General features: G+C 28.8%; 1 protein-coding gene across 4 annotated transcripts; it reads left to right on the plus strand.

The window, feature by feature from the left end:
• The first annotated feature begins 635 nt into the window (after positions 1-635).
• LOC107929211 (agamous-like MADS-box protein AGL19) lies at positions 636-7748 on the plus strand. 4 transcript variants are annotated; one of them, XM_041090508.1, is made up of 8 exons: positions 636-750; positions 1246-1440; positions 4969-5059; positions 6153-6214; positions 6407-6506; positions 6620-6661; positions 7304-7345; positions 7470-7748. In XM_041090508.1, exons 1-8 carry the CDS (start codon positions 641-643, stop codon positions 7578-7580), a joined length of 753 nt encoding a protein of 250 aa, XP_040946442.1. In that variant the 5' UTR covers positions 636-640; the 3' UTR covers positions 7581-7748. The 4 variants fall into 4 exon arrangements, with proteins under 4 accessions (XP_040946442.1, XP_040946443.1, XP_016716079.1 ...); XM_041090509.1 differs by having other exon boundaries at positions 638-750; positions 7292-7345; positions 7470-7568; XM_016860590.2 differs by lacking the exon at positions 636-750 and adding an exon at positions 818-898.
• Positions 7749-15675: the final 7927 nt, after the last annotated feature.

Genomic DNA, 15675 nt, shown 5'->3' on the forward strand with positions numbered 1-15675 from the left:
AGAGCTCATTTCAAAGTTGTGGTCCCTTTCACACCCACTGACCTACACCACCACATTTCGCATTTAAACAATTCAACTCAAACACATATTTATTAAAGAAATCTAGTATCCAATAGTGCGCCACCACTTGGCTCAATCTACTAGGAAAAAAGAACTAAAAAAAGTAAAATGAAGGTTAAAATTTGTTATTAGTCCCTGTACTTTGATAAAAATCTATGATTTAGTCCTTGCACTTAAAAAAGGTTAAAACTAAAGTCTTCCTAACAGTTCGATCATTAAAATAATAAGTATTTTCTGTTTAAGTTGAGAAATTTCGATTGAAACAATCAACAAAGATAGTAATTGAATTAGGATTAGGACTAAATCTGAAATTGGGTTAAAGTACAAGTACTAAGAGCATGTTTTAAGAAAGAAAAAGGAGGCCCTCCGAGAGCCTAAATCCATCAACCAAACAAAGAGCAGCCACGTGAAAGTCCAGCCTAACAACTGATAACACTCCAACGAATGAAGTGTCAACTCCTATTGGTTGTTTCCCTCTGCCAGTTGTACGGAAAATGCAGACGTGTCCCCAGTAACTTGTACGGTCCCACCGTTAATGAATATTTTTTAAAATCGCGTCCGGTGAGTGTCCGGTACTTGCATGCAACCGACAGAAATGTTCCGTGTCTTTCCCAGTTTTTATATAACACGCTTGGCCACTGCTACTATCAGCGGACACCGGGCATGGAGGTTGTCGGTAAAACAAGACAGGTGTCATAAACTTACATCATGTAGCATACATTTCTGGTGCAACCACTTGCACCACTTATGGAATCAACAAATTTTTATTATCTGGTTATTCTTTTTCTGGGAATGTGCCTCTTTCCTTCTAGTTTTACCAAAAGAAGAAAGAGATTAGGTTCTTCACTTCCAACAAAACTTTGTCCGCTACTTTATATATTTTCCGTTTTTATTTACAAATAGAGCTTTCAAAGGAGAGTCTTTTAGGTCAACTGATTGGTCAATTCATTTCTTCTCCTCTGCAAAAACTAGGGTTTCTGTTGTATTGTAAAAAAATCCCCAGCAAATCTTGTTCTTCTGCATAAACTAGAGCTCAAGGAAGGTTTTTTTTTTTTGAAGTTCCTTAATTTGATTAGATTTTTCAGTTAATCCCTTTCTATTTCTGGAAACCCTTTTTTCTGTATATAGTTATTTCCTAGGATTCAATCAATTTACCCTCTTTATTTTTTGGGATTTTGGTTGTAGGATAAAAGAGAATATGGTGAGAGGGAAAACACAGATGAAGAGAATAGAAAATGCAGCAAGCAGGCAAGTGACGTTTTCAAAGAGAAGAAATGGATTACTCAAAAAGGCTTTTGAGTTATCAGTGCTTTGTGATGCTGAAGTTGCACTTATTATCTTCTCTACCAGAGGGAAACTCTATGAGTTTTCTAGTGCTAGGTGCGTTCTTCTTCGTTTACAACGTACTTAAGTATCAGTATATGGTTCTTTTATTTATTTATGTTAATTAAATCTAGGAAGATATGGATAAGCTTTGGTGAATTAGACGTGGACTTGTTTCTTGATTACGGAACCCCCTTTACTAGGCTAGCACCATGTATAGGCAAGTACTATGAGTACATTGCTTATTTCAGGCTTTGTAGCAGAAGGTACCTGGTCTTTGACTGTCTTGTTTTTGGTTTATTGAAACCAAACCTAACCAGGTACCTGGTGGGGTTTTCCTTGTTAGTTGATGTTCATGTTCAAACTAAATCCTGAGAGAGAAAGAGAGATGAACTAAAGTCATGGTCTTTAGGGTTAAAATATACTCAGGATGGTTACTGTTTACTATTTAGTCATATGGAAACTGACTTACCCTAAGCTGTAGCTTTGAAAATTATAGCTAGCTGATTTTATGAGAAGATTTATAGTTTGATTCTGCCTATCTCATAAAAACTTGAATTGGTAGATGAATAGATATTGAGTGAAGTGATAACCTATATTACATTTTAAAAATAGAATATTATTGAAAGAGATAGATACAAACTTCAAATATATTATTAACAGTAAATTTGATAAAAATATATATAAAAATCATAAAAACTTCTGAGTTTTAAACCAAAAGAGAAAGGGCAAATGTTAAGTTGAAATTAGAAACCTGTTGATTGTTTACCGGGGGGGCCTCTGAGCAGCAACTGAGTTTGTACTTTGCATTTCGTGTTTAAATGGTTTAAATTTTCTTATAAATTACAAGAGAAATAATTTACTTTTCTCACAAGGTACATCCACTATCTTGGTTTTAGCGTTACCAACAATTGTGGTTATTTTGAGACCTCATGATTAATTAAAACTAATGAGTAAAAACCATCAATAATTGAGGTTTTTTATATGATAGAATATATTTTTGTTGCTGTTATATCATCCATAAAAGTTAAAATAAAATTTTATGTTAATTTTAAAATTTCATTTTTAAATACAATATATCTTATTACTACATTTAATTTATTGGTATTTATACAACCATTTGACAGAGAACATCTAATAAGCTCAGGACTGATCTTGCACATGGCTTTCTAGAGATATTCTAAAGTTTGAGAAGCATCACTTGTCATCCTGTTGAAGCCTTATTGAGGATGAGCCTTAGATTGTTATAGCATTCACCATTTTACATGAAATCATCACTCTTAGGAGCTTGAAATTCCTAGATATAAACATAAATAAAACTTTACAAATTTAATGTCGAAATTCGAGTCTCATCAATATTTTTGTTTCACTTATTAAAAAAAAGTTATAGGTTAAGTCTTCCGGTTTGAGATTAGCCAAGATTTAGTGGAGCTACCAGCTTTAGATATGTGGGAACTTGTTTCACGTTGTACTTATCATATGATATTTTGTTCCCAATGAATGAAGGAAAAAATATACATAAAAACTCAGTAGTTGCAATGCATTTTCTTATATATCTCTATGAATGAACTCTGAACTAGCCATATAAAAGTTTGCAGAAGTCTATTATTGTTTTGAGGGGAAAAAATGGTCAATAAAGAAATTTTTGAAGATCAGTTGTCGGTTATTTTCTCCAAACTATATATGATATTACACTCAGGAATGCAAACCTTACTTCTGTGTGGTATATTGATGGACATTGGTTATATAAGTGTGTATCAAAGCTTAGTTTAGCTTTGCAACAATTGCCATGGTGATGATGCCCAAAACCACTACCCTCCCAAAGCAATAGGAAGATTAGCCCCAAGTTTGAGGTATATATATATGTATGTATGTATTAAAGCACTACTGTGTAATTCCATGAAAAACATAGAGAAAGATGGTGGTCCAAAAGGAATATTTGAAACCAAAAAAAAAAAAAAAAGATTCTAGCTGGAAAGATTGTTTCGAAGATAATGCAGTGCTTTAGTCTAGGCATGCATCAGACAATTTATTTTTCTTTACTAAATCCGAAGTATTTAGCCCTTTTTTGTTGATGTTGTTTTCAATATAAAACACTTTTTAACATGATTCTAGGAAGAATTGTGGGTTTTCCCTATTCAACTTGTGTATGATAGAGATGGAGGTTTATCTTTGACAATGGAAGAGTTTTAGATTCCTCACAAATTATCATCTATTTGTTTGAAAATTGATATTTTCAGGTGATTGGACGGTTCTGTGTAATATTTTTTATTATTTAGTAAAATTTTCAAAAAAAAAATATTATTTTAAAATAAAATGATATCTTATAATATATATATATATATGAGCTGATGGTTACATATAAAAGTTGACAAATACCCTTATTTAATAAATTGTACTAACTATATTAATAAATTATTATATGATTAAATAAAATTGACATATGTTTAATAATATTAAAATTTTAATATTTGAGATTAAAATTTTAAAAATTAAAAATAAATATTATAATAATATAATAATATTTGATTTATTTGAATTAATTTTTATGTAAAAATCAACTTATTATTCTTTTCCAAAAAAATCACTTAATGCTTTTTATGAAACAAACAAACTTTATTCACTTAATTTTTGTTGACCAAATTATTTTATATAAAATCAAAATGCAAAAAACATTTTTTCTAATTTACTTTTCATAAAATAAACAAACCTTAGTCTTACAATTTTTATTTTAATCTTCCACATTGAAAGATAAGTACTTTGATATGCCATATTTGACTTGTGTGCTTGGTGGATAAAAATTAGAGAGATGGGAGGAAAGAGTGGAAAAATGAAAAAAATAATTATTAAACAGAATAAATACAAAAGAGCTGGTTCACTTCATAATTCATATTGAATCTAAGCATAGTCTCTTTAGCTTTGTTTGGTAAAGTGAAATAAATCGAAAATATAGAAAGATGAAAATATAAAATTTCTTTTTATAGGTTTTCTTGGTATGAAAGATTGAAATTTTGAATGAAAATTTAAATTTCTTTTCATCAATTGCTTGATAGAGTTGAAAAATAAAAGTACAGAAAATAAAATAGTTGAAAAACGCATAATTTTGAACTGACATGCCCCACTCTGTTATTTTCTCTCTCGTCGTTCCAATTTGGAATGATTATTTTTTATACATTAAGATGAAAAATGATATATCTCTTATTTTCTTCTCTCACTTTTTTTCTTTATCAGAGCACATTTCAATTTTTTTTTCCATTTTTTTGGATCAACAATAAAATTGATTTCTATGGGATCAAAAGCAATTGCGACAATGAGATTGATTAAAATGTAGCTTAATTTTTTACTTTTTAGAAGTTCATCATTCATGGCATGGGTGCATGCACTTGCAGGAATATGGTTGAATGGCCTTAATCTTATATCAGCTGCAAACTGTTTTTGCCTTTATAAATGTCTTGACGCCATTCTTGGAACTTCAAGTTCTTCAAATAGAACTCACTTTTGCCTTCTAAAGCAACAATTAGCATCATTATGCATTCATTCATTATTGTTCACTAATTTGTGGTGTGTTTGGAGATGATATGTCAGCATGAGCAAAACCATAGAGCGGTATGAGAAGAGAGAGAAGGATAATACTGGAATCAACAACAAATTAGCTGCAGTAGACCAAAATACGCAGGTACCTTAACTCTGCCCTTACTTTTGCATTGATTGTTGTAATTAAGCCAATCTCCACTAATTAAATATTAATCTAGCCGATTGAGTCTTAGTTTGATTGGTATAATTATTGTTGCTAATGTAGGAGTACGTGTGTTCGAGTGCGTTGAAGCGCATTATTTTCCTATTTATGGGTTACAGAGGAGCTATGAGTAATTCTAGATATTTTATATAAAAAACATATATAATCAGAACCTATAATAAAATTGTTAAAATATATATATTAATTTACTACAAATTATCTACGATATCAATTATTTTTTAAAACAAATGTATCAATTAAATCTTATAGAATGGCCAAAAAATAAAATCTTGTAGACTTTAATGATAGAAGATTTTATATATATAATTGTGATTTCAAATTATTCCTAAGCAAAATGAATAACTCGGTGAATAACATGATGTATTACCAACACCCTCTTAGAGAAATGGTCAAAGCTCCTCTATCGACACCCAAAAACCAACATTATCCTTGTATTGTTATTTGCTCCCTATGAGCCTCTTGGCACTCAAAAACTAAGCTCAAACCTTGGCATGGTTGAACCCTCAATATTTGGTTTATTGCTAATAGGATGTTCACCTCATTCTCAAGACAGGGTTTATTTGTCTAAATTTAAGTGTTTGTGTATGTACGCTTGAGTTTGAGATTGTACTTTCTTGATATTATTATCCCCTCTCTATATTGATACTTAAAACATAACGCTCGATTATTATCCCATCGTATTATAATTGTGTGAAAAATTTTATCTAAGAAATTTTTAATGTGGTTGCTTTATTCTAATTTTGCAACACTTTGCAAATATAGATGAAATTTGGATTTTTTTCAACCTTTCATTTGTTCTTCATAAATACAAAGATGTTTTATTACATGTCATTGAATGCATATATATATATACACACTTATTTAGGCTCCTCCTATGAACTAATATGAAGCATTATTATTATTATTATTACAAAGTATGAAGCATTGATCGTTTTCTTTTTAGTGATACGCCTATTTGTTGATCGCTTGCTTACCATTCAACAACTAACGATCATTGAACTTGTGCATGAAGAATGTGAAGGAAGATGCTCAAAGCATGGCAAAGAAGATTGAATTACTCGAAAATTCTAAACAGTTAAGTCCTTAGCTTTCAAACTCGCATGCATGATGAACACGGTTTAACTCGGTTGATCCAATTGAGTTAGGAGAAAAGTTGAAAATTTTATATTGAGAGACTAGAATTGAATTACAAATTTTTGGGACTAAAAACTAATTTTATAATTTTTGGAGAGACTAAAGTAAAATTTTGTGTTGAATTGAATACAGAAAACTATTGGGAAATGGATTGGAACCATGTTCTCTTAACGAGCTAAATCAGCTAGAAACCAATTTGGAACGAAGCTTAAGCAGGATAAGGGAAAGAAAGGTACATTATATATATATACATACATATATATATAAGAAAAATTCAAATGCATTCTTATATGTTCAAATTCATTTAGTGATGATATGTATAACACTTGGTTTTGCTATGTTCAGAATCTCTTGTTTCGCCAGCAGATTGAGAAGCTAAAGCAAGAGGTAAATCAATGAATTTTGTAAGGGTTAAATCACTTTTGTTCTAAATTTGGTAACGTTTTTTGTCCACGTTAGTTCCGAACATAACAATTATTCCTACATTAAGGTTTAAGTTTTTTATGTCCAAATGAGTCCCTTAACTTGGTAATTGCTCCTACATTGAGGCATAAATTTGTTTTTGGTTCAAGCTTGTCCTTAAACTTGACAATTGTTCCCATATTAGGGTTTAAATTTTTTTTATCCAAGTTAATCCCTTAATTTGGCAATTGTTACCACATTGGGAGCTTGAATTTTTTTTAGTCCAAGTTAGCCCCTAATATTTCCTTAAAAACTCTAGAGTTCAGGCTCCAATGGGGAAACAATTGCCAAGTTCAAGTCCTAAAATGGGAACAATTGTCAAGTTTGGGGACTAACTTGGAAAAAAATGTTTCAGTCTCAATGTGAGAACAATTGCCTAGCTCTCGTCTCAATATGGAAACAATTATCCAAATCATGGACTAACTTGAAAAAAAAGTTTAGGCCTCAATGTAAGAGTTGTTACCAAGTTTAGACTCCAAATAATTCTTAACCCTTTTTGTGAATGATATATTAGTATTTTTTTTTAACTTTGAACATGTGATTATTAATGCTTAGTTAACCATTTAGGAGAAACGTCTCGAAGAAGAAAATGCTAATCTGCGACAAACGGTATGTATAGTGTTTATATTTGATATACTGATAACGAATTTGATTGCATTAAATATATATATGTACTTATTTTTATCAATTAATATAATAATTGATTTTGATTATTGATTTTTTTTTATATCAGTGTGGGATGAAACCATCACCATGGTCAACCAGCACAGAGGAGGAGACGATGGAGGTGGAGACGGAATTATTTATCGGACCACCAGAGAGGAGGAGGATCCAAAACCCTTAATGTGTTAAATAATATTTAACAATTTTAGTACTTTGATTCAAAACTTTGAGAAGTAATTGTGAATATGGTTATGTATAGTTGATATAACTAAATAAGGCTGGAACTATAGAAATCATTGTGTGATTTATGATAAGACCTAATGTGTGGAATGAAGAGATGTTAGCCGGAGATTATTTTTAGTTGTACCATTAATTAGACTGCAAATTTGATGATATATAAATAAGACTCTGTCACTAGAAAATCACTTAATTTTAGGTTTCTTTTGGTGATAAAATTAAATACTATAACGGTACTGTAGTATGAAACAAAAAAAAATTTAAACATATATATTAGTAGAAATAATAGTTTTAAATTTGTAAAAGAAAATAAAGGAAAATTTCTTATTTTTACTACTTGTGACTGTTAATGAATAAATTTTTATATTAAATACAACACATTTAGATATGAGTTAGTAATTGATATATATTAACACTGAAATATTTTAACTCCATTAGTAGGCCTCAAATATTGTGACATGTCATAATTTTTTAAGTTTTGTATGTTAAAAAAGCCTTTTAAGCAAATGAAAAAAATATCAATTAAACTCCCATATCAAATTCGCACCCAATTAACTAAAATAATAAATTAAGCTCCTCTGTTAATTTTTTTTGTTATTGACCACGTTGGTCGTTAAAATAATTTGATAGGCCAATCAAATGGTTACACATGGTAGCTTCTAGTTTAATCTAATATCATAAATATTATAAATATTAAAACTGATATAAACTTATTAAAATGATAAGAATTATAAAAAATTATAAAAACTTATAAAGATTATAATAAATTATATTTTTTTATAAAATTCATTTAAAATATTTTAAAATTAAAAAACATATTAGAATTCTTAAAAAATAATAAAAGAATCGTAAAAAATTATAAAAAAATATTAAAATTGATATAAATTTATAATATATCATAAAAACTTGAACTAGACTGGTTAGCCCAAAATCAGCAAGGGTATTGATTCAAGGAAAGCCATTAGACCGATTGACCTAAGAACTGGGCAGTTGAACTAATTTTTTATGTTTTAATAGTTTTTCAAACCAAAATTTCATTATCCAACTAGTAGAATATGCCAGGATGAAATATTCTAACCAAGATTTTCAAAATTGGACTATTGGTCGAACTAATCAGGCCATCAGTTTGCCAGTTCGATTGATTTGTCTAGTTCAATTAAAAAAAATCAATCGTCCCAATTCAATCGGTCTAATGGCTTTCTTTGAACTGATACCCTTGTCAATTTCGGCCTAATCATTCCAACCTAATGATTAAGTTCAGTTCAAGTTTTTATGATTTTTTTAAATTTTTATAAGTTTATATCAATTTTAATACTTTTTATACTTACGTCTCTTTTTTTAATGATTTTTATAGAAATTTAATATTTTTTATTAATTTTATAATTTTTTAATAATTTATTAGAATTTATTAGATGTTTTATAATATTTATAATTCTTTATAAAAAAATTTATAATTTTTATAAGTTGATATTAGTTTTCATTTTTTTAATATTTTCTAATATTTAGTCATTTTTATATTTTTTGTCATTTCTTTTATTTTTATGATTTTTTAAAAAAATTCTATATTTTTCTGATTTTTAATCATTTTTATGGGAAAAATATTAGATTAAACAAGAAGTTGTTACAGGTCACCATATGATTGATCTATCAATTTATTTCAACGGTCAATGGCAGAAACAGTTAACAAAGGGCTTAATTGATTATTTTAGTTAACAACATGGGCTTAATGGGTGCGAATTTAATACAAGGGTTTAATTGATTTTTTCTTTCACTCTCTTACTTTTATATTTAAGCCATTTTTTAATATTTAATTTTTTATAAACATATTTTATCAATTTAACCTTTTTTGAGGACCCTCCAAAATATTTTAAAGGTGAGGCCAAAAAAATTTATATTATCACAATTATTTATAAACAAACCCCCAACACACAAACAAATATGTAAGGCCATTTTCACATTAATTTCGAGCCAATCGAGTATACAGGATTTGGGCCATGACCCATTGGGTTCAGGGATTACTGTTTTATATCATGCATATTTTCCTCTGAAGTTAAATATATATTTTTATTTGAATTTTCATAGATATTAATGAAAATAAGATACGTACTTTCATTTAATTTTTATTTGAGTCACTTAAATTAAATTCAAAGTTATCTATACGCCTTTTCTTCTCACATTATTATTAAAAAGTAAAATAAATTTAAATAGTAAAAAGGCATAATGACTTATTTGGCCCTCCAACATTATTAAAAAAAAATTATTTAGCCTTCAATTTAAGTTTTCGTCTTTTTTAGTTATTAAACTTGTGTTTTTTGTTAAGTCGCCCTAAAATGAATAGAAAAGTTAACGTTTTTTAACTCTCTTTTTTTGACATAGTAAACACATGGATTGCAATGTTGGATGACATGTTAGCATTTAATTAATTTTTTAAATTTTAAGATTTCAAAAAATTATAAAATAAAATATAAAAAATTCATTAAAAAGTATAAAAATAATATTTTTTAAGTTTTAAAAAGTTAATTAAATGTTGACATGCCGACAATCCATATGTATGCCATGTCAGCAAAGTTAAAAAAAAGAGTAACTTAAAAAAAAGGGTAACTTCTCTATTTTTGGATGATTTGATAAAAAGCACAAGTTTTAGGGTTGAAAAGGTGAAAATTTAAATGAAAGGCTAAATTGACTTTTTTTTTGTAAAATTGGAAGGGCAAATAGGTCATTATGCCTTAAAAAAAAAAGACCCCTTTTAGAACCTTAAGTTGTGGCCTATTAGTTGGGTATTCACTTTTGTCGAGGATAGCCTCAATTAGAATAATCATTGTACCAAAAAAAAAACCCTTTCAAATCATTCTAACTACTGAGGTTATATCAATAAGGCTCTTCTATTCTAAATTGGTCTCATACATTCCCTTTTTAAAAAAGAGTTGTTTGCACCATGCATTCCCGGACTATTTGGTCCCAAACTTTATACCTTCCCTATGAATGGGAGCACATCGCAGAACGAAAGGCCACTTGAGGGGCACACTCTACCCTCTATAATTTTGGAGGTATTTAGAAGCCTCACTCTTCGTCTCAACCACCTGAGCAGGCGAAAGGTAAACCATTCAAGGAAGCTAACCATTAGCTCCTCGAGGCACCCAAAATTCTGTTAGGAATGTGACCTTTTTGGTCACCAAACCCCACGCGGGTTCAATCGCTTCGTACCTTGGATCAAAACAAATGACAGGATATGTCTGTTGCAGGCATCCTCGTCCCATTGAAGACATCCGCCCCACGCGACCATAATGGTGACTTGATTGCAAGTCTACCATGTTAATGTTATCCTACACGAAACCTCGCTTATAAATATCCCAAGACGATGAAGAAAGGATCAACTCTCAAACATCATTGCCTACATTCTGCCAACTTACCTTCAACATCTAGTCTTCATACTTCCTCCACCTTCATTCTTTGTAATCTCAGGCTCTCCGCCCTGATTGGGTGAACCGGTCTCCATCAACGCCACCACATCCTCCTTCATATCTCCTCCTTGTTGTACCTTGGTATCAACAACATTCTAATTACATCATCAAATTATCGATGCTATATCAAAAAGGTCTTTCGATTACTAAAATTATTAGTTTAACTGTCAAATGAGATGTCAAATCTTACTTGGCGTAATTGAAAATAAAAATCTTAAAAAATGAATATTGTAAAAGATCTTGGTTTTGAGGTTTTTGAAGCTTTGAAAAAAGCTTTTCATTTACTCTTTCTTTTTCGATTTTACTTTATTTTTAGTTTTAAGGTAATGTTTTACTTTTCTTTAAAACTTTATGCCACATAAAATTTGACATGTTATGTAACAGTTAAATTAACAATTTTAATAATAAAAAGAACCTGATTAATATAACATCAATAATTTAGAGATCAATTTAGAATAAAAGTCATAGATTGAGGATCTTTAGTGCAATTAACTAAAAAAACCTTACATGAAATACTTAAAAAAAAAACAAAACAAAAGCAAATACATGCAAAGTATCACTTCATCGTATTCGTGTTATTCAAAATAGAAGGAAGATCTTCTGCTTGGAGTCGCCATATATTTAGGATTCTGAATTGAATTAAAGACTCATTTAAAGTAAATCAATTGATGTTTGAATTAAAATGGGTTAATATAAATTTTAGTCCCTGAACTTAGCAGTCAGATCTATTTTGGTATTTAAACATTTCTTTTTCATTTTGGTACATGAAATTAACAACTAAGTCCGTCTGTCTCCAAACTTGGCAAATGTAAAAGTTTGATACGTTTTTAAATTTTTAAGTAATGTCGTGGCACAATCTCAAAATATCATGTTACCAATTCCATCAATCATTATCAAGTTCAGGTACCAAAAAGGACAAAAAAAATACAAATACCTAAATAATTTCAAGAATTAAAAGCTATATTAACCTAATTAAAATCCATCAATTATTGAAAACAAGAGCTACCAAACTATGTGATTATTGCTACCAAGCTGGCTGCTCATATTTTTCAAAATAAAGCTACTACTCTTTAATAATAATAATAAAATTTACATTTTTTTTGGGGAGAGCTTTTTTAGTAAATAATAACCAGCACAATAAATTATAAATTAAAACTCAAATTGTCATTTTGAATCAATCCCCGTATAGCTTGAGGAGGAATAGAGAACACTTAGATACTTGTGAAATTTGGAGCAGCATATTTAGCCATAAAGTCTGCAACTTCATTATGAGCTTTGGAATGTGATGGATTCAAACTTTCCAATTTCTATGCAATATTTTGTGAATAGCACATAATTCTACAATATGACTAATAGTAGAGTTACCGGTTAACATTAATTAAACTAATAAAGCATCATCCGATTCAATTCGAAACACTTCATCCTTCCCTAATGTCATCGAATAACTACAAACTTACCTACCCATCATCACGAATAATGCTCCCAATTGCAGCCGATTGAGTACTAATCAAAACAGCCCCATCTGTATTGAGGGCAGAGTTTTGAGTTTATTACTACCAAACTATGTCATTTTTTTTATGAAAACCGAACCATGTGATTAGTTATTGATTTAATGGGCATACACCTCTTTTTATATGTTGAATCAATTTTATTAGTTAATTTAACAAAAAAAATGTTTTAGTTTTTTTTTAAATTTGGAAAAAGAGATTTTAAGTCTTATATTTCGATTGATCGATCTTACGCAAATCACTGAGTCAAGATTTTGAAATGAATTGCTTTACCAAAACGGTAATATTTGATTAATTGTGTATCTTTTGAAGTAATTAGTCTAAGTTTTGAAATTTTCAATTAAGAAAATAAGTGCAATTAAATATATATTTTTGCAGGAATATATATAATTAATCAATATTAATCCAAGAATAGCCACTAAATATCGTTCATAAAATTTATTGGTTCTTACCGAAAATAGTTTCCCCTCTTCGATATACCAAAAATTAAAAAAAGAAAAATCTCATTGAATTTTGTCTCATTTATTTAAAAAATATTAAATTAGTCCCTGTACATTAGATCAAAGAGTAATTTAGTCCTTTTATTAAAAAAATTACTCATTTCTACTGTTAAAAATTAGTTTATGTAAGTCAACATGAAGTTATTCCATTAGCCAAGTCAAATTTTAACAGAACAAGTTATAATAGAAAGGAAAAATTTGTACTTTTATCTAATGTACAAGAGCTAATTTGCCCATTTTTAAGTAAAATAGACAAAATACAATTTGACTCCTAGTACAGAGGCTTACATGATGCTTTTACTATATAATTGCACTTGTAAAAAAAGTAATTCATTACAATATTTATATTTTCATAAATAAGATAAGTAACATCAACGTTAATATTTTAAAATTTTATTAAATTAGTGTCACCTATTAATTGAATTTCAATTCAATTGTGAAATTATCAAAATATTGTTACTTTTATAAAACAACAGATATTATTGTAAAGATATTTTTTTATTTTTTATTTTTATATACGTTTATTTAAACACATCAAAATTTTTATTATCCCCACTTCATTATTTCAACTAAAACCATATATCACTTTTTTTTATATAAATTTATTACATAAATCCTTTATGCTTTTAATTTCCCCATATGACACATCGTTTTCCTTTTTGTTTTCGGGCTTCCTTTGTCTTTTTTCTAGTTCTGTTAGCTTCTTTGCGTGGTTATAAAATGAGACACATGAAGAACATGCGAATATGTATCATATTTGCCAACTTGTCCCTAAAAGATAACTGTAATGCATGGAAGAACATGCGAATATGTGTCAATTAAAATTATGTGAGAAAAGATAATTCATGAGAATTTACTAGAAATTTCTTTTTCAAACTTTTCACACATTTAATGTGCTCTTGTAGTACTAATTTCGTGAAAAGTTAAATAATTTTAGTTAATTTCGTGTCTTTTGATGGTTGCGTGAAATAATAAATTGTTGATGAAAATTATAAAAGTCATCCCACTAATTTTGCGAAATCAACCGTACATAGTAATTCTAATAGTAGAAGAAATCGTGATCATGGCTATAAGTATAGGGTGAGTTTGGATGGACGGTACGTTTACTTACGGTTAGTGTAAAAACAGCGGTGGCGGTGAGATTAGATACTGTAGTGATACTGTAGCGTGAGACAAAAAATAAGCTAAACGCACCATACCGCACCCAGTCTCCCATCCAAACCCACCCATAATCGAGGATGTAATATTTACTGTTACCATGATGTTAACAATTATTTTAACCATTAAAAGAAGGAGAATAATGAAAAAGAAAAAAGAAGGAAGAGAAATATGGTACAAGGAAAGAATAAGGGTTTTTTACCTAAATAGGATAGAAAAAAAAATACTGAAATAGTATGTCAGAAAAAAAATTTATCAAAATAGGTTACTTTTTCATTGGAGCCTATTAGATAGGCGCCAATGAATAAAATATTATTTTTTTGAATAAAATATAATTTATACTTTTCCAGGTTAGTATATAACCCGTATAATACATAGTATTGGCGCCTATCTGGAAGGCGCCAATGGTGGTGCCTATTTGGGAGGCGCCAATGGTGGTGCCTATCTAGGAGGCGCCAATGGTGATGCCATATTGGAAGGCGCCAATGCTGTGATTTTTCTCTATAAATACCCCCAACACAGACATAAATTTGACTACAGAAACGGAAGAAAGAAGAAGGAAGGAAGCAGAAGAAAAGAAGAAAAAAAATTAGGTATTTTGGTTTTTTTTTAAATAGAATGTAGAGTCTTGTTAGTAATTTTATTATTTGAAAGTTATTTTGTCATGTTATTAATTTTGTTAGCTTCTGAATGAAAAATTTTGCATTAAAATTTTTATGTATTTTGATTACATTTTGAAACTGTTTTAAGAAATTTGAAATTCTTTTTTACAGATCTAGTATTGAAAATGGAGAATCAGTTTTTTGTATGCGTTTATTTCGATGGAGAAATTTTAACAACAACTGCGGGATGTATATTTGAATGTCGCAAACAAGTAGCAATGAGATTTGATAGAAATATCTTGTTTGATGATATGAAGGAAAAAATTGGTGAAAAAATTTATAGACGTTGTGGGAGAAGGATATCAAAAGTTTTCTACAAGTTTCCAGTATCAACAGATCCAATAAAATTTACCGAAATGGAACTTGTAGATGATGAAGACGTGGGAAAATTATAATATTCATACAAAACTATAATATTACAATATTCATACAAAAAAATTATAATATTCATACAAAATTACGATATTACAATATTCATACAAAAAATTACTAATCCAAAACTATAAATACAAATTTAATTATAAAATAATTACAATATTCATACAACATTACAATATTCATAAAAAAAATTATAATATTCATACAAAAAAGTTAAAATATTCTACAAAATTCTAATCTAAACTATAAACACTAAATATAGATAATTTATAATTAATAATTAATAACAAAAAATTTACAATATCTTCTAAAATATATTCTAAAAAATTCACAAACTATAAACTTTTTAAATTATAAACAAAATTATTTATT

Source organism: Gossypium hirsutum, chromosome D03, assembly GCF_007990345.1.
Source record: "Gossypium hirsutum isolate 1008001.06 chromosome D03, Gossypium_hirsutum_v2.1, whole genome shotgun sequence".
In the NCBI taxonomy this organism is placed as follows: domain Eukaryota; kingdom Viridiplantae; phylum Streptophyta; class Magnoliopsida; order Malvales; family Malvaceae; genus Gossypium; species Gossypium hirsutum.

Excerpts from the sequence above, each read along its gene's own strand:
- LOC107929211 (XM_041090508.1), top strand. The coding sequence starts at position 641 with ATGCAACCGACAGAAATGTTCCGTGTCTTTCCCAGTTTTTATATAACA. Across the intron at positions 6,507-6,619 it reads GCAGGATAAGGGAAAGAAAG|AATCTCTTGTTTCGCCAGCA; the intron begins GTACATTATATA and ends TGCTATGTTCAG. Across the intron at positions 6,662-7,303 it reads TTGAGAAGCTAAAGCAAGAG|GAGAAACGTCTCGAAGAAGA; the intron begins GTAAATCAATGA and ends TTAACCATTTAG.